This window comes from Vulpes lagopus, chromosome 7 (assembly GCF_018345385.1).
Source record: "Vulpes lagopus strain Blue_001 chromosome 7, ASM1834538v1, whole genome shotgun sequence".
Lineage (NCBI taxonomy): Eukaryota > Metazoa > Chordata > Mammalia > Carnivora > Canidae > Vulpes > Vulpes lagopus.
The window spans coordinates 3034422-3062200 of record NC_054830.1 but is presented as its reverse complement, the minus strand read 5'-3'; the positions used below and the strand labels follow the sequence as shown (position 1 = coordinate 3062200).

General features: G+C 62.8%; 1 protein-coding gene across 2 annotated transcripts; it reads left to right on the top strand.

Moving 5' to 3' along the window:
- On the top strand, nt 1-27779 carry SEMA6B (semaphorin 6B). 2 transcript variants are annotated; one of them, XM_041764453.1, is made up of 17 exons: nt 1-223; nt 16761-16910; nt 17057-17180; nt 18749-18809; nt 18943-19005; nt 19299-19400; nt 19802-19892; nt 20254-20373; nt 20827-20915; nt 22304-22521; nt 23331-23462; nt 23680-23829; nt 24194-24376; nt 24462-24608; nt 25333-25410; nt 25507-25565; nt 25836-27779. In XM_041764453.1, the coding sequence occupies exons 2-17, from the start codon at nt 16790-16792 to the stop codon at nt 26804-26806; spliced, it is 2709 nt and encodes a 902-aa protein (XP_041620387.1). In that variant the 5' UTR covers nt 1-223; nt 16761-16789; the 3' UTR covers nt 26807-27779. The 2 variants fall into 2 exon arrangements, with proteins under 2 accessions (XP_041620387.1, XP_041620386.1); XM_041764452.1 differs by lacking the exon at nt 1-223 and adding an exon at nt 15467-15732.

The following is a 27779-nucleotide window of genomic DNA, read 5'->3' as shown; positions in this document are numbered from 1 at the left end:
CCCCGGAGCCGACGCCAGCGCGCCGGGGGCCGGGGCTGAGCCCCCTCCCCCCAGCCAGCGCCGCGGGCCGGGGGCGGGGAGAGCGCGCGCCCCCAGCCCCCTCCCCGCGCGGGATGCCCGGCTGAGCCGGCCGGGCCGGGACAGGTGCGCGCACGGCCCCCCCCGCCCGCGCCCTCCCGCCCTCGCGCTCCCTCCCGCGCACTCGCGGCGCGGCGGCTCCGAGGTAAGCGCCCCGGGGCGTCTGCGGAGGGGGCTGGGGCGGCGCGGTCCCGGGGTGTCTGTCGGCACGCAGCCGGGGGGCCGACTCGTCGGCCGGGGCGGCCGGGTCAGGCGCCGGGATGGGGGCCCGAGGGCCCCGCCGCCGGGAGGGGGATGGATGTGGCCGGCGCGGGGCTCTGGGGGGGGCCACCGCGGGAGGATCTGCCAGCGACGCAGCTGGGGAGGGGGCTGGATGGGGGTCGCCGTGTGGAACGGCGTCATGGGGGTCCGGTGGCGACGCTCCGGAGGGGCTGGGGCAGGGCCTGGGGCGCTGAATGAAGCACCATCATGGGGAGTCTAATGGCACCGCAGCCGGGGGTGGGGGGGGGCTGGATTGTTGCCTGGGGGCCTGGATGTGCAGCTATAATGGGGGTTCTGTCGGCACCGCAGCGGGTGGAGACTCTGTCCGGGGGGGCCGTGGGAGGCACAATAACGGGGCTCGCGGCTGCGCCGCTGGGGAGCTGGATTGGGGCCCAGGTGGGGGGTTCGGGGCCGACAGGGGCCTGCGGGCCGGGGGCGCGGGGGGTGCTGGGGGGCGGAGCCCTGAGCGCCGAGTCGAGGCGGACCCGGGACCGGTGCGGTGGTCCTGGCCCGGCGCGACCCCTCCGCCCCGCTCCGCGTCCAGCCGCCGCACCTTGGGCGCCCCGAGCCCTCTCCTGCCGCACGCCCGGCCCGGGAGAGTCCGGGGGCCCGGGCGGCGGGGGAGGGGCCGCGGTGGGGGCAGAGAGCCCGCGGGCCCGGAGCCCCTCGCTGCAGTGGGGGCCTGGGGGTTCGGGGCCCCCCAAGAGCTGACAAAGGGACAAAGAAAGCGTCTCTCTCCGAGCGCGCCGGGAGAGGTGGGGGCGCCTAGTGGGGCCCCCCTCCTGCGGGCGCTGATTGGTCCCCGGGGCGGGGGTCACGTGCCCCCCCTCTCCGCCCTGCTCTCCGCCTGCGGGCGCCCTCCGAGTTTAGGGCACCTCCCAGAGGGGGCGCTGCTGTAGGACCCCCCCCCCCCCAGCCACCCCTGCCCCTGCCCTGGACCAGTAGATGCTGGAGCTGGGAGTATTTGTAAGAGTCCTGGGGCTGGAGGCGATTCACAGCCCCTCAGCCCCTGTTGGGCCCTCCGAGGTCTTTGGCGTCCTCCCCACCTCGCCCCACCGCCACCCCCTCCCACCCCTAGGGTGTCATCTTTGACCTGCAGCCTGGAGGTCGACTGAGGCTTGGAGTTCTGGGGAGGGGCCTCCAAGCTTTGGGGATCTGGCTTTGGGGTTAAGGAGGAAAGTGGGAGGGTGGCCCGCAGAGGGGACCCCCCCCACCCCATTTACAGAATTGCATTTCTTCCTATTTCTCCGCTTTCCCTCAGCTTCTCAAGGAGTCCCCTGGCTGGAGCATCCCCTCCTCCATGGGCTCCCCCCACCCAGCCTCTTTCCCACCTCCTAGGACACGCCCCTGGTTTCCTTTAGGGCTGAATCTGGGGATGTATCTGGGCAATTGCCCCAACCTCTATTTAGAATGAGTGCAGGATGTGGGGAGATGGCTGGGGCTCCCGGGCAGGGTCCGGGCCCACATGGGAGGGGGCCCCAAGCTCTCGGGGAAGTTGGCTGGGAGGTCACTGTGGCCTATGGGAGATCCGTTGAATGCTGGGGAGGTGGCAGCCCTGAACTGGCCCGTTCCCAAGAGTAGATGTGGAAACTGAGGCCCAAGAAATTGGCGCAGTGGGTAGAGAAGGAAGCCAGACCTCTCCCCTCCTTCTCCCAGACAGGGCTGGGGGGAAAGGAGCCGCCTTGCCAGCTGAAACCCAGGAGCCCTCCGGAAGGTTACCCCGGAGCCCACCCCCTGTCCACTCCGGGCTGCGTGGAAATGTAGACCCGGAGCTCCGGGTGCCCCAGCCCTCTCTAAAAGAAAAACTTCGGCGTAGAGGGAAAAACTGGGGCTAAGAGGAGGAGCACAGCTGTGTGACCTCAGCCGGGAGGGGGGGGGGCTGGGGGCTAGCCCTCTCTGGGCTGCCATCTCCCCCGGAGGCGATCTTTGGGTTTAGGGCCTGAGTAGAGGGAGATGAGGCAAAGAGAGGTCACCCAAGGATGCCCTGGATTTGTACCTCCTCACTCTCCCGCCAGTTCCTGTCTTCCTTGTGCCGGGGCTGAGCACCCACGGGTCCTCAGGATCCTGTCACCTCCTCTGCTTTAAGGTGAGAAGGTGTCTCTGAGCAGAGGTATTGCTGCCCTGGGAGGGGCCCCCTCCACCTCTAGATTTTTCTGTCCGCCTCTGTCCACCGGGCTAAGAAAGTGCTGGAGACAGGCTGCAGGAGGGTTTGTCCACCGCAGTGGCTGCCCAGGGCTTGAGGTGGGAGTTGCCGGGTTACCTGGGGCTGGACCTGGAAGATAGAAATCAAGCTGTCCTTGGAAAGGTGACCCTGACGTCAGCCCGCAGAACAGGTGAGCTGGGTCCCTGGAGGCTGAAGGACATGCCGGGCGCTCCCGTCTCCTGGGAAGGTGGTATCCCTGGCTGACCCCGGGGTGTGGCCCGTCTTGTGTGCCTGGCTCTTTGTCAGGAGATGCTGGGGGTCCAGACAGGCCTCGGCCAAGCCTTAGGACAGGTGGAATCAGGGACGGCTGCCTGGAGGAGGGGGAGCTGGAATTGGACTTGAGGGATGGGAAGGATGTTGCCAGGAGAAGAGGGGGCCCGGGATTCGAGGGAGAGGGCGAGGCAAGCATAGCCACGGCAGGGCGTGTTGGGGGAGCCCTGAGTGGCTGGACTATTTTCGGGGTGGGAGATAATGAGCAATTGGGCCTGAGAGCTGGAGAGCGGCCAAGAATGTCAAGTTGAGCTTGGGCTTTATCCCAAGAGCAGTTAGGAGCCACAGGGCGTTTTAGAGCAGAGGAGGGAACGGCAACGATTTAGACCTTAAGCACCCCAAGGGAAGGGTAGCTACCGGGAGATGGGCTCCTGGAAGCCCAGTGAGCTGCTTGGAGTGGTGGTGAGTTGCCTGTCCCGGGAGGCAGGCAAGTGAGGTTGATAGCCATCTTTCCAGAATCCTGGAAAAATAAATCTGGTATCTGTCGGGGCCCAGGCGCCCCTCCACGTTGCTCTGAAATTCCCAGCTACTGTGGGTGTTTTGAACTGTAACATTTAAGAGACGGTGCTTCTGAGACTCTAAGCTGCTTAAGGGGCTGGGGATTCTCAGCTTGACTCGTCCAAGACCCGGACCCGGCAGTGATGAGGGCTGACTGGGAGCGGGGCCTCACTGAGCACAAGTGGGGGGAACGCGAGGCTCAGGGCAGCCCCAGACTTAGGCCCCAGCCCCCTGCCCCACACCCTGTGGTTGAAGCACCCCCCGCCCCTCCAGCCAGGTTTCTGCGCTTGGCCTGACAGGGCTGGACCGGGCTGTACTCTCTTGTCATCACGGCCGTGGGGGATGCGCAGGTACAGCGATGGGCATTAGGATGTGCCGTGGGGGGCACTTGAGAGGCCGGGGACCCCTCTTCCACTTTTTTAGGTGGGGTACGGGGCCCCAGCAGCCCCCCTCCACGACCCTCCCCTGGTGGCCCACCCCAGGGCCCTGCAGGGAGAGAGGCCCAGGCCAGTGAGGACTACGTTTCCCAGGATGCACCTTGCCTCCCAAGGGCGGACCTAGGGGAGAAATTCCCAACTGCAGGAGCCCAGAGGAGGATTATGGGTTCTCAGAGGAGCCTGGGGGAGACCTGGCCCCAGGGCAGCTGGGGAGATCGGTCACCCCACAGAAGCTCCCGTGTGCCATGTCCCACGCTGGGTGACGGGGGGATCCCAGAGAAGAAGGCTTCAGCTCCAGTGCCTAGTTGGCCCTTGAGGGGCTTCCCGGCCCGGAGAAGGGGAAACCGGCGGACCCTGGCCCTCTCTGCCCCATGGAGTCAGAGCCCAGGCACAAGGAGCAAATGGGGCTGGGGCATGTCGGTCTCTGCCCAGTGGATCAGAGAAGATGAGCAGAGGAGGGGCATCGAGGCTGGGGCTATGGTGGATGTGTAGGAGTTTGCAGCACAGGGGTGGCTACATACTTTGATAGTTTTAGAACTTTCTCCCTTTCCGGGAGGCCAAAGAGTCAGAGCCCCTGGGTGGTTGAGACAGTCTCCCTCACTGAATTACTGCCCTTAGACATTGCCCACTCGGGTCAGCCCCACTTGGGCTTGAGTCAAGCGTCTTTGCTCATTCACTCACGCACTCATGCCCCCTCTTGAGACTCGGCTTACCCATTTGTAAAGCGTGGATGCTGTTCTCTGTCCCTTAGGGCTGAACATTTAAAGACGAGGACACAAGGGACCCGCCAGGCCTAGTCCTATTGTTTTGCTTACTCCAGGGAAAATATTAACTTTGAAAACCAGAAACTTGTGGCCTCTGGCCCTGATCTGATTTAGAGCTGTGCGGTCTCTGCGCTCACTCGAGATGGTTTAATAAGCATCTGCCTATGCTCTTGGGTGCTGGGTGCTGGGTACCCAGACATGACCAAGGCCGACGCGGCCCGGCCTTTGTTGGACCCACAGTCAGGCGGGGGACACATGGATCCTGACTAGGAAATAAAGTAAATCGACTCTAACACGTTTTCCTGAAGATAATAACAGTGGACGAGGTAGGCGGGGAGGGCGGGGCTGTTTAGCCGGTGGTGTCAAAGAGCGCGTCCCTGAGGAGCGCATCCGCATCGGAGCAGAGGCCTGGAAAGTGGGCTGCAGCCAGTCAGGCAGGGATCTGGAGGAAGAGCATTCCAGGGAGAGGGTGTGGTCGGTGCAAAGGGCCTGGGGCAGGACCCTGCCGGCTGCATTGGGTGCATTGGAGGCCTGTGTGGCTGAGCTGGGCGAGTGAGCAAGCAAGCAAGCAAGCGAGGGAGGGGGGAGGGGGGAAGGAGAGGCAGGCTTTGCCAGGCCTTGGGGGCCTCAGGGGAGGACTTGGGCTCTACTGCCAGCCAGCAAGGCTTGAACCCTGGAGGGGTGGGGCCGAGGAGGGCGGCACCTGACTCGGGCGCTCAGGGCCCTCTTCTGGCTGCTGTGGGGGCATCGGTCTCCGGGCCACTAGGGCCAGAGCTGGGCGACTGGGCGGAGGCCTCCGTGCTGGCCCAGGGGAGCCACGATGGGGGCCAGCCGGGCAGAGGCAGGAGGGGGGCGAAGGTGGTGGATAGAGGAGGTGGGGGACTTAAAGAGCGGGAGGAGGGAAACGGGGCCCCTTCCTCTGAGGGGTGCGGCCCACTGTGGCCCAGAGTGTGGGGTCTACACTGTATGGCCTGGAAGCCTGGCCGCTTCCTAGCTGTGCAACCTTGGGCCTGTTGCTCACCCACTCTGGGCCTCAGTTTCCCCAACTGTAAAGGGCTAAGAAGAACCCGCCCCGCCCACCCCACTAGTACTTTGTGTAAGGCCCACAGCATAGGGCTTGGAGCACGACAGATGCCCCTGGGTGTTCGCCGTCACTGTCCTTTGAGGGTCCGAGCCCCAGGCTCCGGGGGGAGATGGGGCACAGATTGGTGCGGCAAATTCTCTGAGGTCAGAAGACAGGGGCCTCGGGCCCCCACTATTTTTCTCTGTTAATGTGCAGTTCTCACGCCCCATCCCCCAGGACCCATGTCCCTCTGCCAGCATCTCTGCCATTCCTGAGCCCTGACTCACCCGGACTTGTGGTCCACTCTGACCCCAGGGCTGTCCCCCAGGACCTATCTCCCCGCCTTTGTCTTTCGAGTTCATTTGCCAGGTCTTCTGTTCCCAGCAACAGGCGGCCCAGCCCTGCCTGCTCCCCGCCTAGGAGCTCTCAGTGGGGTCTCACTTGGGGATACCTGTGGCCTCCCACACAAGGCCTCTGGGGGAGGGGCAGGTGGGCTAGTGGAATCCCAAGTGGAGGGGTCGCCCACCTGGGAGACACGAGGGCTCCCAGAATCCCGAGAAAGGAGGGCTGGGCTCGCCATGCTGTTGGACCCCAAGGGCAAGAACCAGGTTGTCCTCCCCAGAGGGGAGCCCCCTAGCGCGAGCCTCTCCTGCCCTCTGCCCCCCAGGAGCAGGCCCAGCTCACCAACGGCCCCAGGCCTGCCCAGACTTCCCCACTTGGGAACCGGTGGGTGTCCGCCCCGTCCCCAGCCCCACTCTGGATTCCCTGGGCACCCCCAGCCCCCTTGGGCGGCCCCCTCCCGGCCCTCTAATTACCCGCTGGGTATAAATGACACTTTAATTTTCTCAGAATGGTCGCCGCATCATCGTGGAGAAGCCAGCCCCCCCTTCCCCGTTCCTAATTACAAGTTGCTGCTTCCGATTTGCCTCCTGGCGGCCCAATTTCCAAACAGTGATTAAAATTAATTACCCAGGAGCCCCCCCACCCCCTCCCCGTCTGGGCCTGGAGCCCCGGGGGCCAGTCCGTGGCCCCCCCCTTGAGGTCCTGCCCCTGCCACCTGTTCTCCACGCCGCCACCTCCCCACCCCGAGTGGCCCGGGGACAGGACGGCCTCTCTGGGGTCTCCACTGCTCGCCCGCCGACGTGCATTTGGGCTCCGCAGCCCGTGCCCATGGGCACGCAGCAAGGGGCGGCATAAGCCAACGGGCCCGGTGTCGGGGATCCTGGCTGCGCCCTTCCATGCTGCGTGACCTTGGCCGAGTGGCTTCACTTCTCTGGGCCTGTCTTTCCATCCATGACCTCGCTGGGCTGGCGTGGACAAGAAATGAGTTCCTGCTGGGGGGCCGTCGGGGCCACAGGGTGTAGGGGCTTCGAGAAATCTTAGCTGCAGTCCCCGTGGGCGGATGTGGAAGGCGGCTCAGGAACTCTTGAGCCCCGTCCTCTTCCTCTTCGAGAGAGACAGCATGAATGGAGTGTTTCCTGAATGCCCAGCTCGGGCCGAGCCCTTGACACGCAGGACCCCGGCAGGGCGCGCTGAACCTCCTGCCGTGCCGGTACACAGTAGGTGCTCAGCAGAGTCTCCCATAGACAGCTCCCTTGCAGCTCCCTTACGGGTGGACTGTCGGTGCGCTGTCACCCGGCCGGTATTCAGGCAGCGCCTACTGTGTGCCTCGGAGCTGATTCACAGAGGGGGGCAGCAGGAGGCGCTGCTGCACCCCAGACTGGCGAGGGACGAGTTAACCGGCATCCAGCAGCCTCTGGAGGGTGAGGGGCCCCTCTCCGCAGCCCCTCCTCGGCCGCGGCCCCAGGGACTCCCTCTGGCTGCTGTGCCAAGTTCCTAGACAGCCCCGAAGGCCCGGCTGGGCAGCCACGGCGGGCGGGGGCGGGGGGAACTGAGGCAGCTGGAGGAGGCAGCTGTAAGCAGAGCCGGTAACCAGACCTGGAAGGCGCGGGGGCCCGGCTGCCCGGCTGGGTTACCCGATCCCCCCGGGGACGCCGGGCCCCTGGAATCCTGGGGCAGGAGCTCCTTCTCTGGAACTGGAAGCACCCCGCCCCCCACCCTGGCCCTGGCGGGTGGAGCAGCGGACTCCTGGCCTGGCCCGGAGTCCCCTGTCGAGGTGCAGAGGGGCCCAGAGAGGGCGAGCGGCTGGCCCAAGGCCGCCCAGCCGGGCCGCACGCGCGTACCGGGCCCTGTCGCGGTGCCTTCCGTGCCGGGCGAGGACGTTGAGGCTTGGTGTCTGGTCTGGTGCAGGGGGAGCCTCCCAGGTCTGGGACCTTCCTGCTGTAACGGTTCCAGCCCCCAGGCTTTTGCCCGCGTGGAGCACCCTGCCCCACATCCTCCCCACTGTCCCGTGCCAGCCTCCAGGCCTCCGCCAGGCGGTCCCCCCAAGCCCAGACCTGAGCAGCCCCTTTACCATATGCCACTACCTCCCCCGCCTGATGCACTTCTACTTGGTCAATGTTATCACAAGTCCCCAAGTTCCGTTATTTGGTAACATGTGTCCCCTCCCATCTCCCCAGTGGATGGAGGGGCCCCAAGAAAGGCAGGGCTTGGCAACAGTCTTGGTCGCCGCTGTGTCCCCACGCCTGCGACAGTGCCCAGCACACAGATGGCACACAATAACTGCTCGTGGAATGAGTGAATGAGTAGCTCCCAACGTGGGGTACACAGTTGGTCCCCGGGGTGATGGGGTTGGGTGGAGCTGAAGGAGGTGTGGTGGGCTGGGGGAGCCCAGGGAAACCGAGGCTGTGTCAGGGGCAGTCAAGGAAGGCTTCCTGGAAGAAGGCACACCCACACGTAGCCGATAGAGATGGCGAGCAGGAGTCGGCTGTGCGGCTTTGAGCAGCAAAAGTGAGGTTACCCTGTCTGGGTGGTTGAGGGGCTTCCCGGGGAGCAGCCGGGCCTTGAGAAGGTGGAAGATGTCCCCCTCGGGAAAGACCTAGATGTGGCACTGGGGACTTCGACACACGCCTGGCAGGACAGGAGGAGGGCAAGGGAAGGGTCAGGTCGTTCCAGGGGTGGGAGGGGTCCTCGAGTGTCACACGAAGTCCGCCTGCTCTTCGGCGGGCACTGGGGAGCCACTGCAGGCCTTTGAGCCTGGTGCGGGCTGCACTGGCCAAGAGGTGCTTGAGGGGAGCGGGACCAGAGGGGAGGGTGGCGTCGCTCTTCCACGCCAATTCTCAAAAAGCCCAAGTGGGACGTGCCAGGCCCCCAGGCCTTTAGCCGGTGGGAGCTTCTGGAAGCAAGAAGGATTTAAGGTAGATTGAAAGTAGAACTTCTGTGCTTGGGCAGAGGGGATGGGGGGGATCCTCCGCGGGGGCGGGTTCATCCTGGAGGTGCATGTGGCCAGAGCCTCCAATGTACAGACGGAGTGCGGTGGTGACAGTGGCGACACCACGGTGATCCTGCTGGTCGCTCAGCCCTCCCCCTGGAGCTGCAGGATCTCGCGTGGCCCGCCCAAATCGAGATGCGCCCTTAGTGTAAAACACCTACCAGGCTCCGAGGATTAAGTGGGAAAACCAGCCCTTGAAATGCCTCCTTGATCGTTTTTACATTGATTGCTTGTGGGAATAACGCTGTTTTGGATCTAGGGAGTTAAATAAAACACATTATTTAAATCGCATTTCCCCTTTTGAAGGTGCCCCCCCCCCCCCACCGGAAACTGCAAACGACCGACCCAGGTCAAGGGGGCGGAGGCGCTGGTCTGGCTTGTGTCCTTTAGTTGTCATAGCCACATGTCATAGCCACATCGTAGGTTTGGGCTTGTGGTCACCTGCTGCTTAGAGATGGGGAAACCAAGGCCCACATGGGGTGGGGGTGGGGTTTGGGGTGAGCGTGGGAGGGCTCACAGCCGAGAGGAGGCAGAGCCAGGCTTTGAACCCCGGGCCCAGCAATTGCGGACGCCACGCCGCTAACCTGGAGCTCTTCGGCCAACTGCGTTGTGTGTCTAACCCGCATTCTGGGACTCAGTTTCCCCAACCCACCAACGAGATTAGACCGGGGAACGGCCCGCCTGGTGCCCACAGTTAGTTGAGGCCCTCGGAAACTGTTTGATGGCCAGAAGGCCATCAAGTGGGGACGGGGGGTGGCGGGCAGCAGCTTCACGGGGGCAGGGCGGGGGGCGCTCAGGCTGACACACTGTGTGTCGTGCAGACGGCCTGCCAGTGCGGGGGCGCGTGGGGGCGCTGGGGCTGCATCTGTAGATACAGGAGAACACACAGAGGGTGTTACATGCTGTGGATGTCGGGGCCTGTGGACACTGCGGGGGGGCCCACACCTGTGGACACGTGCGTGTGCGGATGGGGCGGGCCAGGTGGAACCAGGGAGGAAACCCCGTCTGGATCCCCCTCCTGATGCTGACGCTTCGTTCGTTCACCTACAAGCCCTGACTGAGCACCAGCGGTGTGCCACATGCGGTGGGGACAGGTCGTTGACCAAGACACACCCGAGACCGCTGTCCCGGGGGTCCAGGGGGGGCAGACGGGCTCCGAACAGGCTATGTGGGTGATTGTTTTACTTAGGGATCGCTTGTGCACACGAGTCCCTGCAAGGTTGGGCGGGTCTCGGTGGGGCCCGGGGCTCTGCATTTCCAAGGGCTGCAGGTGAGGCCCCTGCTGCTGGTCTGAGGGGCCAGGTTCGGAGTAGCAAAGGGTCTAAATTGGACCCTCGGAGAGTGTGGGGAGGGTGGAGGCCCCCGAGGGGGCTGTGGCTTTGCAGCAGAGACCTGAGGTGAGGAGGGATGTGGTTATCCTTCCCCGGGGGCCCTGGGGCAGGAGCGCACCTGCCCTGTGGGAGGAGGCCCGTGTGGCTGGAGCAGCGTGGGCGTGGGAGATGGGGAGGAGGGGGCTAGGGCCAGAACTGCAGGGTCTGGGGGCGGCAGGGGGGAGGCTTTGCCCTGGGGCTGTGGGCAGAGGAGGGCAGGGACTGACTTGATGACTCACGGGCGCCGTCTGGTGGCCGCCACGGGGAGCCTGGACCAGGGCGCGGGGCGAGGGGGCGGGGACACTGCAAGGGTCCGGGCAGGGGCAGGAGGCGTAGGGGCCTCACCGGGACCGCGCTGGCAAGGAGTGAGATTTCCGGATAAAGGTGAATGCAGAGCCGGCAGGACTGGGGGCTGGGGGGATCCCTGGGTGGCGCAGCGGTTTAGCGCCTGCCTTTGGCCCAGGGCGCGATCCTGGAGACCCGGGATCAAATCCCACATCGGGCTCCCGGTGCATGGAGCCTGCTTCTCCCTCTGCCTATGTCTCTGCCTCTCTCTCTCTGTGTGTGACTATCATAAATAAATAAAAATTAAAAAAAAAAAAAAGGACTGGGGGCTGGGGGCCAGGGTGTTGGGGGAGCGGGGCAGGACTCCCAGGCGGCGCCTGAGGCAGGGGTGACAGAGGGGGCACCAGCTGCGGGGGGAGCCTCAGCCGCCAGTCGCGAGGTCACCTTGATTCCCAGCATCCTTCAGGTGAAAGTCCCGATAGGTTTTATGTGTTACCTGTTTGGAACTTACGAGCTGATCCTAAAGTTTACACCGAAGTGTCAGAGGCCAGAGGCCCGAAGAGGTGCCGGGTGGGAGAGGTTTTCCAGAAGGAAACTGGAACCTGTGTCAAAGTTATAGTAACTACGGGGACACTGGGGTGGCTCAACAGTTGAGCCTTGGTCCAGGGCGTGACCCCGGGTCCCGGGATCGAGTCTCGCATCAGCTCCCTGCATGGAGCCTGCTTCTCCCTCTGCCTGTGTCTCTGCCTCTGTGCCTGTGTGTGTCTCTCATGAATAAATAAAATCTTAAAAACGAAAAAAGTTATAGTAACTACGGAGCGGGGAGGACAGGAAGGCAGTCGGGCCCGGGGGCTCCCCGAGGAGCAGAGGCGCTAAAGCAGAGCGGCCCTGAGGGATTTCTGCCCCCGCCTCGGTCTTCTCATCTGCACAGTGGGCTCGGGTGCCGAGAGGTGGAGGCCGCAGCAGAGGCCCGGCCGCAGCGTGAGGCAACCTGATGGGGGCTGGTGCGCTACTGCTCCACGACTGTCCCTCCGTGGGACGTGGACGAGTGTGGGTGTGGACGAGTGTCCCTGGGGCTGCAGGAGGAGGCACGCCCCTTCCATAGGCAGGCGAACATGAGGGGGCCTGGATACCCTCCACGCCGCGGGGTGCACCTGCTGGCCACACGGCTCCCCCCCCGCTGCCCCGTCTGGCCCTGGTGGTGGCTCCCGGTGGCCAGGTGCTTGGGCAGGTGGTGGCGCTTCTTCCGGGCAGGCGGGCGCCGGGTGGCTGCTGGCAGAGGCGCCTCGAGTTTCATGCAGAGGCAGATGGTCTTGGGGGGGCGGGGGCCGGGGGGAGGTGCTGGGGCCTCCAGGAGCCCCAGGTCGGGGGGGAAACCGAGGCCAGGTGCAGTGAGTTGGCCCCAAAGTGGCCCAGACTCCCCCCAAAAAGAGCACGTGGAGTTCTGTTCGTGTTATAATCAAAATAATATTAACCGAGCAGGTTTCAGCTTCAGCTCTGCTGCCTCAGTTTCCCCATCTGTCTGGGGGTATATTAACAGTACCCACTTCTCGGGTGTGTTGTGTGGATTAAATGAATTAATTTAGGTTTTTTCAATACCTGGCACATAGTAAGCACTTGGTGTTCACTACCTTTATTATTTTTTGAGCTCCCACTGTATGCAGGGCCCTGTGCGCAGGGTGCTGGGGACACAGTGGTGGCCAAGACCCTGTCCTGCCCTCTCCGGAGGCTCACAGTCCAGTGGGGAAGACAGACAGCTGGGCAGTTAGAAGATGGGGCGATCAGGACGCTAAGGGGGAACACGTGGGAACCTGGAGGAAACCCATCTGGGCTGATCTGGGAAGGCTTCCTGGAGGAGGTGTCTGAGAAGAACAAGTACCAGGTTACTGGGAGCGGGAGGAAGGTGTGCCAGGCAGAGGGAACAGCATGCACAGATGTCCAGAGGTGGAGACAGGATGGAGAGAGGAGGTGCTGGGACTTCATTTGGAGGAAGCTGGGGAGCCATGGAAGGGTTTAGAGCAGAAGTTCTCACCTGGGGATGGGTTTGCCCCGCAGGGGACACTGGACAAATGTCTGGGGAAACCGGTGGTTGTCACATGGGGGGTTCTCCTGGCAGCAAGGGGTGGGGGCCAGGGATGCTGCTCAACACCCCGCAGTACCCAGGACGCCCCCCACCCCCGAGAGAATGGTCACGCTGGATGTCAGCAGTGCCCAGGGGAAGAGACCCTAGTTTAGAGCAGGGGAAAAACAGGTGAGATTTGCGTTCTAGAAAGATGCCTGTGCCACCTGGAGGAGGATAGAGAAGGGGCAGGACTGGAGGCTCGGAGACCAGGTAGGAGGTGGGGGCTGGGCTGCAGAGCCCTCAGGGCAGGGGAGGGGATGGAGGGGTAAACACCCCACTCTTTGGCTAGGGGACGACGGGGCTGGTGGAAGAGCCAGGCTCGAGAAGCCCAGGCTGGGTCCCAGGGGTCCCTGGGTGGACCTGTGGGGCTGGGGCAGGTGGACAGAGGGAGCAAACGGACTCCTTCCCAGCCCCCGGTTGCTGTCACAAAGTTGAGAAAACCAGGAGGAAAAGTTAGTCACCATCCCGTCCCGTCCCATCCTGACCCAGGGCCTCGGGTGTTAGGTGACTGCTAGCCTCCCTGGGTCGAGGGTCGAGGGGGCGCGCTGGGTGGTCGTTGGTCTCATTGTGGCCATTAGGGTGCTCGACACCTAGGAGCAGAGCCTGGGTTCCACCTGGCAGCCGCATCGTCTCTGGTGGGACCACAGCCCCCAAATCACACCCTCCGCTCTCACGTCTGCAGAATGGGCTGGTGCTACCCCACTCCTGCTAGAGCCAGTGGGGGGGGGCTCTGTGAGGTAATTCCTGGAAGCCCCCCAGCGCCAGCTTCTGGTACTTACTATGCCGACGGCAACAACAGGAATCGTAATAATCAGCATTTACTGAGCGCCTGCGGTGTGCCGGGTGCTGTGCTAATACCCGCCCCGGGCCTGTGGGGTCGGGACTGCCCATGCCCATTTTACAGATGAGGGGATGGAGGCCCAGAGGCGGGCGGCAACCTGGCCAGGGTCACTCAGCCCATCAGTGGCGGAGCCGGGATTTGAACCCTTGCAGCCTGGCTCTGGGGTCCTGCCCCTGGCAATGATGCTGCATGGCCAGTGAATGGAAGCTTTGTTTGGGAGTTTCTTTTTCTTTTCTTTTTAATTTAATTTAATTAATTAACTTAAAATTTTTTTAAAGCTTTTATTTCTTTTCTTTTTTTTTTTTTAAATTTCATTTATTCATTCCTGAGAGACAGAGAGAGGCAGAGACACAGGTAGAGGGAGAAGCAGGCTCCCTGCGGGGAGCCCGATGTGGGACTCGATCCCGGGACTCTGGGGTCACGATCTGGGCCGAAGGCAGACTCTTAACTGCTAAGCCACCTGGGCATCTCTGGAAGTTTCTTAAGTTACATATTATTCTGATAGAACGTGGAATAAAATGCACAGGGCATCACCTCACAGCCCTTAGGATGGCAACTACAAAAAAAAAAAAACAAAACAGAAAACAACATGTTAGCAAGGATGTGGAGAAATTGGAATCCTCGTGGGCTGCTGGTGGGAATGTGAGATTGGGGCAGCGCTGTGGCCAACAGTCTGGCAGTTCCTCAAAGAAGTTAAACATAGAATTAGCACGTGACCCTAGGTTTATACCCCCGAGAATCGAAGGACAAGAGATGTTCACAAACCCATGTTCATAGCAGCATTATTCACGACAGCCAAGAGGTGGAAGCAACCCACGTTTCCATCGACGGGTAGATGGATAAGCACAAGGCGGTCTGTCTGCACCCGGAATCCCAACCCAGCCTCGGGGAAGAAGGGACCCCAACACCTGCCCCTGCATGAACAGACCCCGAGGACACCGGGCTCAGGGAGGGGACCCAGGCCCAGAAGGACGCCTCCCGCAGGACCCCACTCCCAGGAGGTCCCCAGAGGAGGCCCGTGCACAGAGACAGAGAGGAGGTGGTGGGACCAGGGGTGGGGCAGGGGGCGGGGGTCAGTGCTTCCTGGGGACGGGGCCTCCGTGTGGGGAGACGGAAGGGTCTGGAGATGGTGGTCGGGGAGGCTGCGCGGCGGGGTGAGTGTGCTTCGTACCCTGAGCTGCGCCCTTGGAAATGGTCAGGATGATAAATTTATGTTATATATATTTAACACAATATAGGCTCAGCGGATTAAGCATCTGCCTCCCTCTTGGGTCGTGGTCCCGGGGTCCTGAGATCGAGCCCCACACGGGGTCCCCTGCTCAGCAGGGAGCCTGCTTCTCCTTCTCCCTCTGCTCCTCCCCCCTGCTCATGTTCTCTTTGTCAAATAAGTAAATAAAATCTTTTCAAAAATTAAAAATTTAAAATACTAAAGAAAAATGGGGCAGCCCCGGTGGCTCCGCGGTTTAGTGCCGCCTTCAGCCCAGGGCCTGATCCTGGGGTCCCGGGATCGAGTCCCACGTCAGGCTCCCTGCATGGGGCCTATTTTTCCCTCCGCCTGTGTCTCTGCCTCTCTCTCTCTCTGTGTGTCTCTCATGAATAAATAAATAAAATCTTAAAAAAAAAAAAAAGAAAAATGTTGAAAAAAAGAAGGACAGAGCACCTGAGAAGCCTGGCTGACCCAGGCAGGTGTTGTGGCCGAGGAGGCTGGGCCTGAGGGTGGAGCAGGCTGCGGGAGGCTGGAGGCCACCCGGGGGCCTTGACTGCTGTGCCGGGGCTGGGGGTCCCTGGGAGCCATGGAAGGCTGCCGAGCAGGGGAGGAGCCAGGGAAGGAAACTCTTAAGGAAGCAGAGGCATGTCCCACGAACACGTAGGATCCGGGCGTCTGCTGAGTCACAAATCCAGGAAGTCCAGGGTCACGAAGAGGAAGCTCTGCTGCTCCATGCAAGGCTTTCCTGTTTTTTGGCTCTGAATCCTCAGAGGCAGGCACTGTAGGGCCAAAGTCCTCATACCACCTTCACCTCCAGAGGTTCAGAGTCTCGGAGCTCTGAGGCCAGGACAGGGCGTGGAGATGTCCCTGCTGCGCGCATGGGGAAACTGAGGCACAGGCCTTGCCTGGGGCTTCCCGGAAGGACGAGGCCGTAGGTTCCTTACTCAGGACCACCAGACTGCACCCCTGCTGGCAGGGCTGTGGAGGGCTGGGTTCCAGAGGGTGAGTTCTGCTCACACTTCCACTGACTGTCGATCATCAACCGGAGGAAGCCTCCACGCCGCACACCACCGGGCAGGTTCTCCAGATTCCCTTGAAGAAAGCTCCCTTGAGAGGTAGTGAGGTGCCTGTCACACAGGTATTCCAGCAGAGGCCAGGAAGGCTGGAGTGGGGAAGGAAGTCAAACTTGCTGGGGTCCCTCTGAGGTCCCCCGCCAGCTGGAATATTCTACGATTCTAAAGTATAGCAGTTCCCAGATTGTAGTTTATAAAATTCTGAGAGACTTTGAAAAAAACATTTTTTTGAGCCTTTCATTTTAAGATTGTTGTGTTTTTTTTTCTTTTTTTAAGATTTTATTTAATTATTAATTTATTTGAGAGGGAGAGAGAGAGAGCGTGAGCAAGCGGGGTGAGGAGCAGAGGGAGAGGGACAAGCAGACTCAGTGCTGAGGCAAACACCGGGCTGGATCATCCTCCCCCGTCCCCCCCAGAAACCACGACCTGAGCAGAAATCAAGGGTCACTTGCTTAACACCCACTGAGTCACCCAGGCGCCCCAGGATTGTTGTGTTTTAATTCTAAGAATCCTTGAATATATGTTTTAAGATTGAACTATTCAAGTACGTGTTTCGAAGTGTTGTGTGTATCATTCTCATGATGCTTTTTGATTCTTTAAAATCATTTAATTTAAAAGTCATTTAAATATTGTCATTACGGGGTGGTGGTGGTGGTGGTGGTGGTTGTTGTTAGAACCCGTTTCCGGAGCTCTCACTACGATGTGGTCAGAAAGGTCTTTCTAAAAAAAAAAAAAAAGAAAAAAAAAAGAACTTTCTGATGATTCCATAAGTGCTGGCGCTACTATTACTGCCCGCTTGGCGTTATGTTTTGTTACTGCCCCCGGGGATGTTCCTGGGGTTTGAAGGCCCAGGCCGCTGCGGCTCGCGCGCGCCATCTCTCGGCGGAGGGCGGGACTGCAGGCCGCGCCGCTCACCGCCAGCCACCGACCCCCCCCCCCCCCCCCGCCCCCCCGCAGGTGTCACTTCTAGTCGCCCGGACCTCGCCATGCGGACCCCGCGAGCGCCCCCTCCTCGCCCGGCCCCACTGCTCCTACTGCTGCTACTGGGGGGAGCCAACGGCCTCTTCCCGGAGGAGCCGCCGCCGCTTAGCGTGGCCCCCAGGGACTGTGAGTGGGGGTCCTGGGGGAGCAGGTGACCCCAGGGAGGGTTCTTGCTCCCCAAAGCCGGGTCTGCTTGCCCACTTCCTTGGGGGGCTCACCAGGCCAGGCTCACCCCAGCCCTGGATCACACCCCTCCCCAAACCTTCCCCCAGACCTGAACCACTACCCCGTGTTCGTGGGCAGCGGGCCAGGACGCCTGACCCCAGCAGAGGGTGCTGAAGACCTCCACATCCAGCGAGTCCTGCGGGTCAACAGGACCTTATTCATCGGGGACAGGTATGAGGGATTGTCGGGCAGAGTGTGCAGGGTGAGGTGTGGGGAGCAGGTGGTGGCATTTTGGGGGTGGTTGGATGCTGGGCCATGTTGTTTGTCTGGAGTACAAATTGGCGTCCTTGGGGCTTTATAAAGGGTGTCGTCTCAGCTCCACTTGTGGTTACAGCCCAGAGTCGGCTATGGTGTGTTTGCAGGTGGGGACAGCTCTTTGGTCAAAATTCACTGGGTTTCTAAAGGGTGCTGATGCGGAGCTCCAGGGATTCTCTGAGAAGGTGACATTTGAGTTGAGACCTGAGTCAATCATGGGGACATCTTGGGGGAGAGGGAGAAATCTGGGCAGAGAGCACAATCTATGCAAAGGTCCTGGGGCAGGATCCGGCCTGGTGTATTGGAAAAACATTGAAGATGCCCAATTGGCTGGGGCAGAGTGGGTGACGGAGAGAGAGGGAGGCGGGGAGGGCAGGGAAGGGACAGGGCAGGTTGTGTGGGGCCTTGTGGGCCTCAGGGAGGACTTGGGCTTTTATCCCAGTGATGGAGAGCCCCGGAGGGCTGGGGGCAGAGGGCCGACCAGACTCAGGTGCTCATGGGCGCCCTCTGATGGCTGCTGAGGGAAGGACGGTCGAGGGCCTGAGCAGGGAGGCCAAAGCGTAGGCGACTGCCCTGTTCATGGTGGACTAGGGTGGTGGTGGCCCCGGAGTGCACGAGAAGGGGGTAAATTCTCGGTGGGCATTAAAGGCAGAGCTGATGGTATTGGCTGATGTGTGGGAGAGGAGGAGAGGCAGCAAGTTGAAGATGACTCCCAAGTTGTGGCCTTTGTCCCTCCAAGAGTGGCCTCAGCTGAGATGAGCGATGGGGCAGGAGCAGGTGTAGGGGACAGTTGGGGGCAGCGTGGCCAAGCTGAGTGACGGACGCCCCGGAACCCCAGCAAGGGGATCTCCAGGGTCAGCTGACCTCAGGGTGGGGCCAGGCTGGAGACAGGACTGTGGGCATAGACGGGGTTACTCCAGAGGAGACCCAGCCTGGGCACCAGGGGGAGGGGTGGGAGACCGAGGGGGCCAGATGGGGGCGGGGAAGCCGGATTCCTGAGGAGTTCCCAGGAGAAGGGGTACGAGCCAGTCAGACCCTGCAGTGGGGGCGAGGGGAACAGAGAAGTGACTGCTGGACTTGGCATGAGGTCGTCAGTGACCTTGACCAGGGCAGTTTCTGCGGCGGGGGGTGAGAGGGAAGAACCTGGGGGAGACTGGAGGTGGTGGGAGGGGCACCTGATGGCACCCGATGGCAGGACATTAGACAGTTCACGGGGTTGGGTGTAGGCCCCTAAGGCCATGGGGTGTGTAAGCACGAGCTGGCGTTGTCAAGGCTTTTGGAGTGTGCTAGAACCCGTGGGTCATTTTCGGGCGTGGGGATGCGTGCGACGGCATGAGCAAGCACGCGAGGGCATGTTTGGTGTTGCAGTTGCCCGCAGCTGCGGCCCCTGCTCACCCCTGCGTGTGACCTGTTGCAGAACGGGGAGTGAGGGGCCGGGGGGGTGATGGAGGCCCCCATCCTCACTTACTGTGCCTCTGCCCTAGGGACAACCTGTACCGGGTGGAGCTGGAGCCCCCCACGACCACGGAGCTGCGGTACCAGCGGGTGAGGAGGGGGCACAGGTGGGAGGGGTGGGGGCAGCCCTGGAGGCTCCTGCGCGGGGGCCCTGACGCGATGCTGGGGAGCAGGAATCGGGCGCCAGGGATCCCGCTCCCCTCACCACTCCCTCTGCTCCCAGAAACTGACCTGGCGCTCCAACCCCAGTGACATCAACGTGTGTCGCATGAAGGGCAAGCAGGAGGTGAGTGCGCCCTGGCCACGCCTCCAGCCACGCCTCCAGCCACGCCCACACCCGGCCGGAGCCCTCGGGTTGCCATGGCCACGCCCCGAGCCTGGCCACGCCCCCCAAGTGGTCCTCAGGCGTGGCCACGCCCACAGCCCCGGTCAGTCCCGGAAGCTCAAGTCCCACACCCCCAGACGGGGGTCCCAGTCCTGGCCCCGCCCACACCCGGCCCCGGCCCCGCCCCCGCACTAGCCACGCCCACACCGTGGCCACGCCCACCACGGCTTCTCTCTCCCCCACCCCCACCCCAGGGCGAGTGTCGAAATTTTGTAAAGGTGCTGCTTCTTCGGGACGAATCCACGCTCTTCGTGTGCGGTTCCAACGCCTTCAACCCCGTGTGCGCCAACTACAGCGTGAGTCTCCCCCCGGGACGCCCCGCCTGCCCCAGGTCCACCTCCTGGCCAGGGCTCACCTGCCCTCGACTGGCCGCATCACCTCCTACGGGAAGCCTTACTGGATATGCCCTCCTCCGCCCCCGCCCCCCAGAGCCCCCTAGGAGGCTTCCGGAGGAGATCCGGGAAGCCACAGCTACTTAAGCTAGAATCCAGTTATAGGATTAACAAGGATTGACTCTTAGACCTGTTCGCAGAAGAGTAAACTAAGCCCTAGACAGTTTAAGCGGTTGTCCAAGTCACACAAGCATCCGAGGTGGAGCCAAGATCCCTCAGGGTCCAGGGTGCTGGGACGGGGGGGGGGGCTGCCCGGTGTGGCCAGGAGCGCTGTCACTCAGGCCCTGTGCGCCCCCCCACCCCAGATGGACACACTGCAGCCCCTCGGTGACAACATCAGTGGCATGGCCCGTTGCCCGTACGATCCCAAACATGCCAACGTTGCCCTCTTCTCTGGTGAGTGTCCCCCAGCGCTGGCCGTCTGATGGGCCCCCAGCCCTGACGAGTGGTGGCATTTTCTATTCTTGGAGTTGGGTGATCATGAAGGTGGCTGGGAGGCCATCTGTCTGTCCAGCTGTGAAACACGCAGGATCTTGGCCACAGTCAGCGCTCAGCCAAGGTCAGGGCTCAGCTGGGGCAGCTGGAGATCAGCCTGGGCTTGGGCTTACGTGGGGCCCGGGCTCAGCCTAGGGACGGGAGCTCCCTTGGGCTCTGGGCTCAGTCTTGGAACAAGATCAAGTTGTGACCCACCCTGCCCCTGGCCTCTGTGATCTGACGCAACTTCTCGCCTGCTTCCCCCCAACTCACGCCCATCCAGAAGGGATGCTCTTCACCGCCACGGTGACCGACTTCCTAGCCATCGATGCTGTCATCTACCGCAGCCTGGGGGACCGGCCCACTCTGCGAACCGTGAAACACGACTCCAAGTGGTTCAAAGGTGGGGCAGGCATTCATCGAATCCCACCCCCCCCCCCAGAGGAGACAGGAAGGGGGCTCCCATCCCATCTTAGGAACCTACTGACCTCTTAGAAGATAAAGTAGAGGAAAGATGTCAGTTGGATCTGAAGTAGAACTTGCTGGAAATGGGTGGTTTAGAAGCTTGAACTGGAACCACAAGAGGGGTGTAGGCAGAACTTAGCTCTTCAACACATGAAGGAGGAAGGTAACAAAAATAGTGGATGTTGCTGTTTGTGGAGGGTAGAGATAGTGATTTTTGGGACACCCAGCATTCCCCCCCAAAAAAAATCTTTGAGTCTATTTTATTTTGCCTGGGTGATAGGCCAGTGTCCCCCCTTCTCTGTAAAATAATTCACCCGAGCTGATCTGTTCACACCCCAGAAACTCCATTCCTCATGTCAGAGGCTCGGTTCTGACCCCTCCTCTCCTACAGAGCCCTACTTTGTCCATGCCGTGGAGTGGGGCAGCCACATCTACTTCTTCTTCCGGGAGATCGCGATGGAGTTTAACTACTTGGAGAAGGTAAGTCCCATCTCTTCCACCCCCGAGAGGCCCTGGTGGTGGGGCATGTTGCTGAAAGGCTCTGGTCATGGGAAGCGGGGAGTAAAGGTGGCTCCCTGAATCTCCACCTGGGGCAAGGGGTTCCACCCTCCACCTCTGGTCCTCAAGACCCTCCACTCCAGCCAGGACCAGGCTTCCGAGGCTGGAAGATATTATGGAGCGGCCTTGGTGTGCACAGCCCTGGGTGAGGTTCATGGGTTTGAAGGCAGGTAACACCTCTGGGGTTCCAGTCCTCGGGTGCTTGCTATGACCTGTCCACCCACCGTCTCTCAACCGTTTATCCATCCTTCCTCCACTGTCCATCCATCTACCCACCCTCCTACTCAGCCACCTTCTCATTTACCCATCTGTGTGTTCTTCAGCCCACCCATAATTCCATCAGTTCATGTATCCATCTTTCCATTTACCCATCTGCCCACCCATTGACTCAACCATCCTCCAGGTAGCCAGCCATCTGCTCGTCTGCCCTACCTCCCTTTCATCTCCTGTTCACCTATTTATCCAGCTACCGGTGCATTCATTCATACATCTAACCATCCACCTCTCTGTCCTACTCATTAGCTCATTCACCTCCTGCTCACGCTTCGGTATATCCAGTTATCTATCCCCCCTCCCCTGTTCATGCCATTCAACCTTCTGTCTACCCATCCACTCATCCATCTACCCATGCACCCACTCATCCATTGATCTATCCTTATGTCCTTCTTCATCTGCCCATCCACTCCTCCTCCTCCATGCAACCACCCATTTATCCACCTACCGTCCAACCATCCATCAACCCACTCACCCATGCACCTACCCACCCATTCATCTCCCATCTGTCCATTCATCCATACACACATCCTTCTATCCATCCATGCATCATTATCTCCTTCAAATTCGTTCATCATCCATCCATCCATCCACGCAACCATCCACTATTCCATCCATCCTTCATCCTGCCATCCCTTCATCCTGCTCATCGATCCTATTCCTCAGTCCACCCAGGCAGCTGGACGGTGAAGTGTGCAGCCTTCCATTTACTACTATTGTGACCTTGGGCCAGTCACTTCTCTTTCTCTGGTCCTCAGTTTCCCCATCTGTACAAAGGTCCCCTCCTTTGTCGAGTTTGGGAGGAATGTAGGAGATGTTGAGAATTACGTGCCTGGTACCTAGTGAGCGATCCGTAAATACGTAAGATCCATGGCACGTGGAGACTTACACCTGACACCCCCATGTTTCCACTGGGGAATGTGATGCTCAGAGGGGTATGGGGTCCCCGTCTGGGGTCCCACAGTGAGCCAGGGATGGACCCCTCTGTCCTGGCCTGGGTGATGGCTCAGGTCCCCATCTGCCTGCTGTTGCTCCAGGTGGTGGTGTCCCGCGTGGCCCGGGTGTGCAAGAATGACCTGGGAGGCTCCCCTCGGGTGCTGGAGAAGCAGTGGACGTCCTTCCTGAAGGCGCGGCTCAACTGCTCTGTGCCTGGGGACTCCCACTTCTACTTTAACGTGCTGCAGGCCGTCACGGGTGTGGTCAGCCTGGGGGGCCGGCCCGTGGTCCTCGCTGTGTTCTCCACCCCCAGCAACAGGTCAGAGGGCCCCAAAGGGCACAAACTGCGGGCACGGGGTGGATGTGAGTGGAGAGGTCCTGCATTCAGCATATGTTCCCTGGGGCCTGGCCTGGGCAAGGTTGGACTCCTGAGCGGCATCAGCCCCAGGCTGGGGTAGGACAAGGCCAGATATCGACCCTCCGTGGCCCTTTGGTCAGAAGTGGGCAGATGGGGGATGTCCTCCCCCTCTGCCTTTAGAGGAGGGGGTCAGGAAGGGCTTCCTGGAGGAGGGGAGATTGGAGCAAGGCACACTTGGGTATGAGATTGCAGGAAAGGGAAGAGCATTCCAAGTTGGAGGAATAGCATGTGCAAAGGCCCTGAGGCTGCAGTAAGGTCGGGATGTTTAAACAGTAGGGAGGAGGCCTCTGTGGTTGAAGAGGAGGGGGTGAGCAGAGGATATGAGGGCAGAGAGGGAATGAGCCACTGGGAGGAGCCTGGACTACATTTTGAGAGCCATGGGAGAGGAGCAGAAGAGAGACAAGATCAGATTTGCATTTTTGGAAAGCTCCCTGGGGGATGGGTTGAAAGGGGGCAAGAGTATAGCATCCGGGAGACTGGACATCCAGGCAAGTGACGATGGGTGGCCATGGAGGGATGCAGGTGGCCGTGGAGGAGGTGACCTGTGGTCCAGTCGGGACCCTGTTGAGGAAGCAGAGTGACTGGATTGGCTGGGTGGCCCAGGGGACTGAACATCCGACAGCTTCACGGGGACAGAGACTCTCCAGCACGCTTGACCAAGGCAGTGCCCTCCACCAGGCTCACCGCTGCCTCTCACCTAACTCCCCCAGCATCCCCGGCTCGGCTGTCTGCGCCTTTGACATGACTCAGGTGGCTGCTGTGTTTGAAGGCCGCTTCCGTGAGCAGAAGTCCCCTGAGTCCATCTGGACACCCGTGCCGGAGGACCAGGTGCCACGGCCCCGGTGAGAGCCCCCTTGATCCCAAAACGGGTGCCTGGGTGGGGTCCCGCCCCTAGGACGAAGGGCCGGGACTGCCAGGTGGTTATCTGTCGCTGCCCTTCAGCCGCGCCCATTAGACAGATGCAGAAAGCCGAGGCCCTGCGGGCAGGTCCGCTGGCAAATCAGAGCCCCTGCGTAGGGATGTCCAGGTGCAGCCTGACCAGCACTTCTCCCCACCCAGGCCTGGGTGCTGTGCGGCTCCCGGCATGCAGTACAATGCCTCCAGCGCCTTCCCCGATGAGATCCTCAACTTTGTCAAGACCCACCCCCTGATGGACGAAGCGGTGCCCTCTCTGGGCCACGCGCCCTGGATCGTGCGGACTCTAATGCGGTCAGTCCCCATGCGTGGCTGGGGCCCTGGTGGGGCGGTGGGTGGTGGGGAGAGCCCAGGCCAGGGCGGTGGGTGGGGAGGAAGAACGGGGCCCCGGTGGGCACGAGGGCAAGGTGGAGAGCGGTCCTGCTGCAGCCAGACCCTCAAGCCAGCCGGGTATGCAGCACCCCGGTGGGGCACGTGATGGGGATGGTGGGGGACAGACCCAGGCAGGAGCCCAGCTTGGGGGCCTGTCTCTCTGTGACGTGCCCCCATGTCACCATGCCCATGCCTACCTTGCCCGGCATGGGTGTTGTCTCTACATGACCCAGGGCCCCACAGGGACTGTGGGACCAGCCTGACCCCCTGCCCACCCTGGCCCCAGGCACCAGCTGACGCGAGTGGCTGTGGACGTGGGCGCTGGCCCCTGGGGCAACCACACCGTTGTCTTCCTGGGTTCCGAGGTGGGCACCGTCCTCAAGTTCCTCATCTGGCCCAATGCCAGCACCTCAGGCACCACTGGGCCCAGTGTCTTCCTGGAGGAGTTTGAGACCTACCGGCCAGACAGGTGGGGTGGGTAGAGGTGGGGAGGTGGGCCCGGTGGGCAGGGCGATGGGGCCCGCCCTTGAGTCTCACAGTCTCCTCGCCCCCAGGTGTGGACGGTCGGACGGCGGTGAGGCAGGGCGCCGGCTCTTAAGCCTGGAGCTGGACGCAGCCTCAGGTGGCCTGCTGGCAGCCTTCCCCCGCTGTGTGGTCCGCGTGCCGGTGGCCCGCTGCCAGCAGTACTCAGGGTGCATGAAGTGAGTTCCCCCTGGGGCAGGTTGCGGAGGTGAAGGGGAAGCAAGGGGAAGTGAGCATGGGAAGCCGGGAGAGCCACGTTCAAGTCCGGGGCCCAACAGCGTCCTGACTCATTGAAGGATGAGCCTGATGAGCTGGGCAGGGGATATAACCTGTGCAAAGGCCCTGGGGCAGGATCGGGCCTCGTATGTTGGAAGAACAGCAAGGAGGCCCGATTGGCTGCAGCAGAGTGAGCAAGGGGAAGAGAGGGAAGGGGGGGGGACTGGGAGGGGAGGGGGGTGGTCGAGCAGGGTATTGTAAGCCATAGGGAAGACTTGGGCTTTCAGGGGCGAGAGCCCTGGAGGGCTGTGGGCAGAGGAAGGTAAGAGATCTGCCAGACATCTTTAAGAGCCGCCGGAGCAAAAGCTGGGGACCAGGAAGACAGCTGCCTCCCTGCCTTTAAGGGGTGGCCAGATCAGATGTAGAGTCCTGGCCCGCCCCTAGGCTCAGCGTGAGCCCTCGACATGAGGCGGAGAGATCCTTCCCTGAGCCCCCCAGCATGGCAGTAGTGAGCCCGGCTCTGCCACTTGGGCAGAAGCCCACTGGCCCGAGCCTTACCTACGAAGTGGGGGGAATAAGTAGCCCCTAAGTGCAAAGATTTGTCACAGGGCCTCCCGGAGCTGGCGGTAAGAGGTGCCCGTGAGGGCCGGCGGCTGATGCACCCGCTGGGTCACTTGTCTGCCCTAGGAACTGCATCGGCAGTCAGGACCCCTACTGCGGGTGGGCCCCCGACGGCTCCTGCATCTTCCTCAGCCCTGGCACCAGGTACGGGGGCGGGGGGCGGGGGGAGGGGGACAGGGTGGGGGGTGAGGATCAGGCTTGGCCGGCGGTTTCTGCTGACCGCCCTTCCCACCCCGTCAGAGGCACCTTCGAGCAGGACGTGTCCGGGGCCAGCACGGCGGGCTTAGGGGACTGTACAGGTGAGCGGGGGCAGGGGGGACCACCAGGGTCTCCTAGTGCTGCCCAGATGGGGGGTGGGGGTGGCCTCGGTCAGGGCCTTGGAGGGGCGGGGTCGCACTTCCAGGAGGGGTGGCAGGGGAGGGACAGAGAGAGGCCAAGAGGCGGACAGATGGGCAGACACGCTCCGCGAGGACCGGGGGCAGCCGGGCGGGGTCCGGGCTGCCCCTCCCCCTCCGGCCCCCGCCCCGCCCCGCCCCCCGCGGCGCCCTGACGCCGCCCCCCCCGCCCAGGACTCCTGCGGGCCAGCCTGGCGGAGGAGCGCGCGGGGCTCGTGTCGGTGAACCTGCTGGTGACGTCGTCCGTGGCGGCCTTCGTGGTGGGCGCCGTGGTGTCCGGCTTCAGCGTGGGCTGGTACGTGGGCCTCCGCGAGCGGCGGGAGCTGGCGCGCCGCAAGGACAAGGAGGCCATCCTGGCCCACGGCGGCGGCGAGGCGGTGCTGAGCGTGAGCCGGCTGGGCGAGCGGCGGGCGGCCGGGCCCGGGGGCCGCGGCGTGGGCGGCGTGGGCGGCGTGGGCGGCGCCGGGGGGGCCCCCGAGGCGCTGCTGGCCCCGCTGATGCAGAACGGCTGGGCCAAGGCCACGCTGCTGCAGGGCGGCCCCCACGACCTGGACTCGGGGCTGCTGCCCACGCCCGAGCAGACGCCGCTGCCGCAGAAGCGCCTGCCCGCGCCGCACCCCCACGGCCTGGGCGCGCGCGCCTGGGAGCACGGGCACCCGCTGCTCTCGGCCTCCGCCTCGTCGTCGCTGCTGCTGCTGGCGCCCGCGCGCGCCCCCGAGCCGCCGCCCGCGCCCCCCGCCGGCCCCGCCGGCCCCGGCGAGCCCGCCCCCGACGCGCGCCTCTACGCCCGGCCCGGCCGCGCCTCGCACGGCGACTTCCCGCTCACCCCGCACGCCAGCCCGGACCGCCGGCGCGTGGTGTCGGCGCCCACGGGCCCCTCGGACCCCGCCCCCGCCGCCGCCGCCGCCGCCGCCGCCGCCGCCGACGGCCTCCCGCGGCCCTGGAGCCCGCCGCCCACCGGCAGCCTGCGGAGGCCCGGCCCCCACGGCCCGCCGCCCGCCGCCCTGCGCCGCACGCACACGTTCAACAGCGGCGAGGGCAGGCCCGGCGACCGCCCCCGAGGGCGCCACGCGCGGCCCGCCACGGACTTGGCGCACCTCCTCGCCTACGGGGGCACGGACAGGACTGCGCCCCCCGTGCCCTAGGCCGGGGCGCCCCGCCTCGGCGGTGCCAGCCACGGGAACCAGGAGAGAGCCGGCCCAGCTCCAGTGGGTGCTCAAGACCCCCGCCCCGCCCGCGAGGGGGGCCCCTCGGCCGCACGGAAGCACAACGAGCGCGCCCCCCGCGCCCCGCGCCCCCCGCCCCGCCCGGGGCCGCGGGACACTGAGGCGGTGTGGGGTTGCGGGGGGGCGGGAGGAATGTGCACCGGATTCGAGGTTGACCTGCGCGTGGATTTGGGTGTGTTTTCCAATTGGCGTTTCTTTTGCAGATTTCTATCCAATTGCACAACTCCGTTCTCGGGGTGTCAGCCGGGGGCTCGGAGGCGGCGGGGCCCGGGAGGGGCCGCACCTGCGGACCCAACCGCCCCACCCCCACCCCCCCCTCCAGGCCCCTCCTCAACCCAGGCTCCTGGCGTGTGTGGGTGTGTGTGTGTGTGTGCATGCCGTGTTCGTGTGCAAGGGGCCAGGAAGGGGAGGGAGGTGTGTGTGCGTGTGTGCCCACGAGGGCTGCTGCCGGCGTGTGTGTGTCGCGGCGGGCCAGCGTGCAGTGTACCTGTCTGCGTGCGAGGCGGTGGCCCCAGCGGCCTGGGCGTTGGCTGAGCCGGCGCCGGGGCTTCCAGAAGGCCGGGGGGCCTCCGAGGTGCCGGTCAGGAGTTTGAGGGGGAGACGAGAAGGGGTTTCGGGCAGGGGGCCGGGAGGGCCTGCCCAGAAGTCCTATCGGCAGCAGCTGTCTAAAGGGCTTGGTGGTCTGGGGGGCGGGGAAGGCGGGCGGGCCCCACTGTAAATACGGCCCCAGGGTGGTCAGAGGGTCCCATGCCACCCGTCCCCCTGTGACCTCTCCCTTGACCTCCAGCTGACCATGCATGCCAGCTGAGTGGCCAGCTGAGTCCTGGACCCTCTCTGGAGTTTGCCTCCCCCAACCCCCTCCCCATCAATAAAACTGTTTACAACCACCGGC

Coding starts and splice junctions, on each gene's coding strand:
- SEMA6B (XM_041764453.1), top strand. CDS start 16,790: ATGCGGACCCCGCGAGCGCCCCCTCCTCGCCCGGCCCCACTGCTCCTA. Junction 19,401..19,801: donor CCGTGTGCGCCAACTACAGC/GTGAGTCTCCCC, acceptor CCCCCACCCCAG/ATGGACACACTGCAGCCCCT. Junction 25,411..25,506: donor TTCCTCAGCCCTGGCACCAG/GTACGGGGGCGG, acceptor CCACCCCGTCAG/AGGCACCTTCGAGCAGGACG.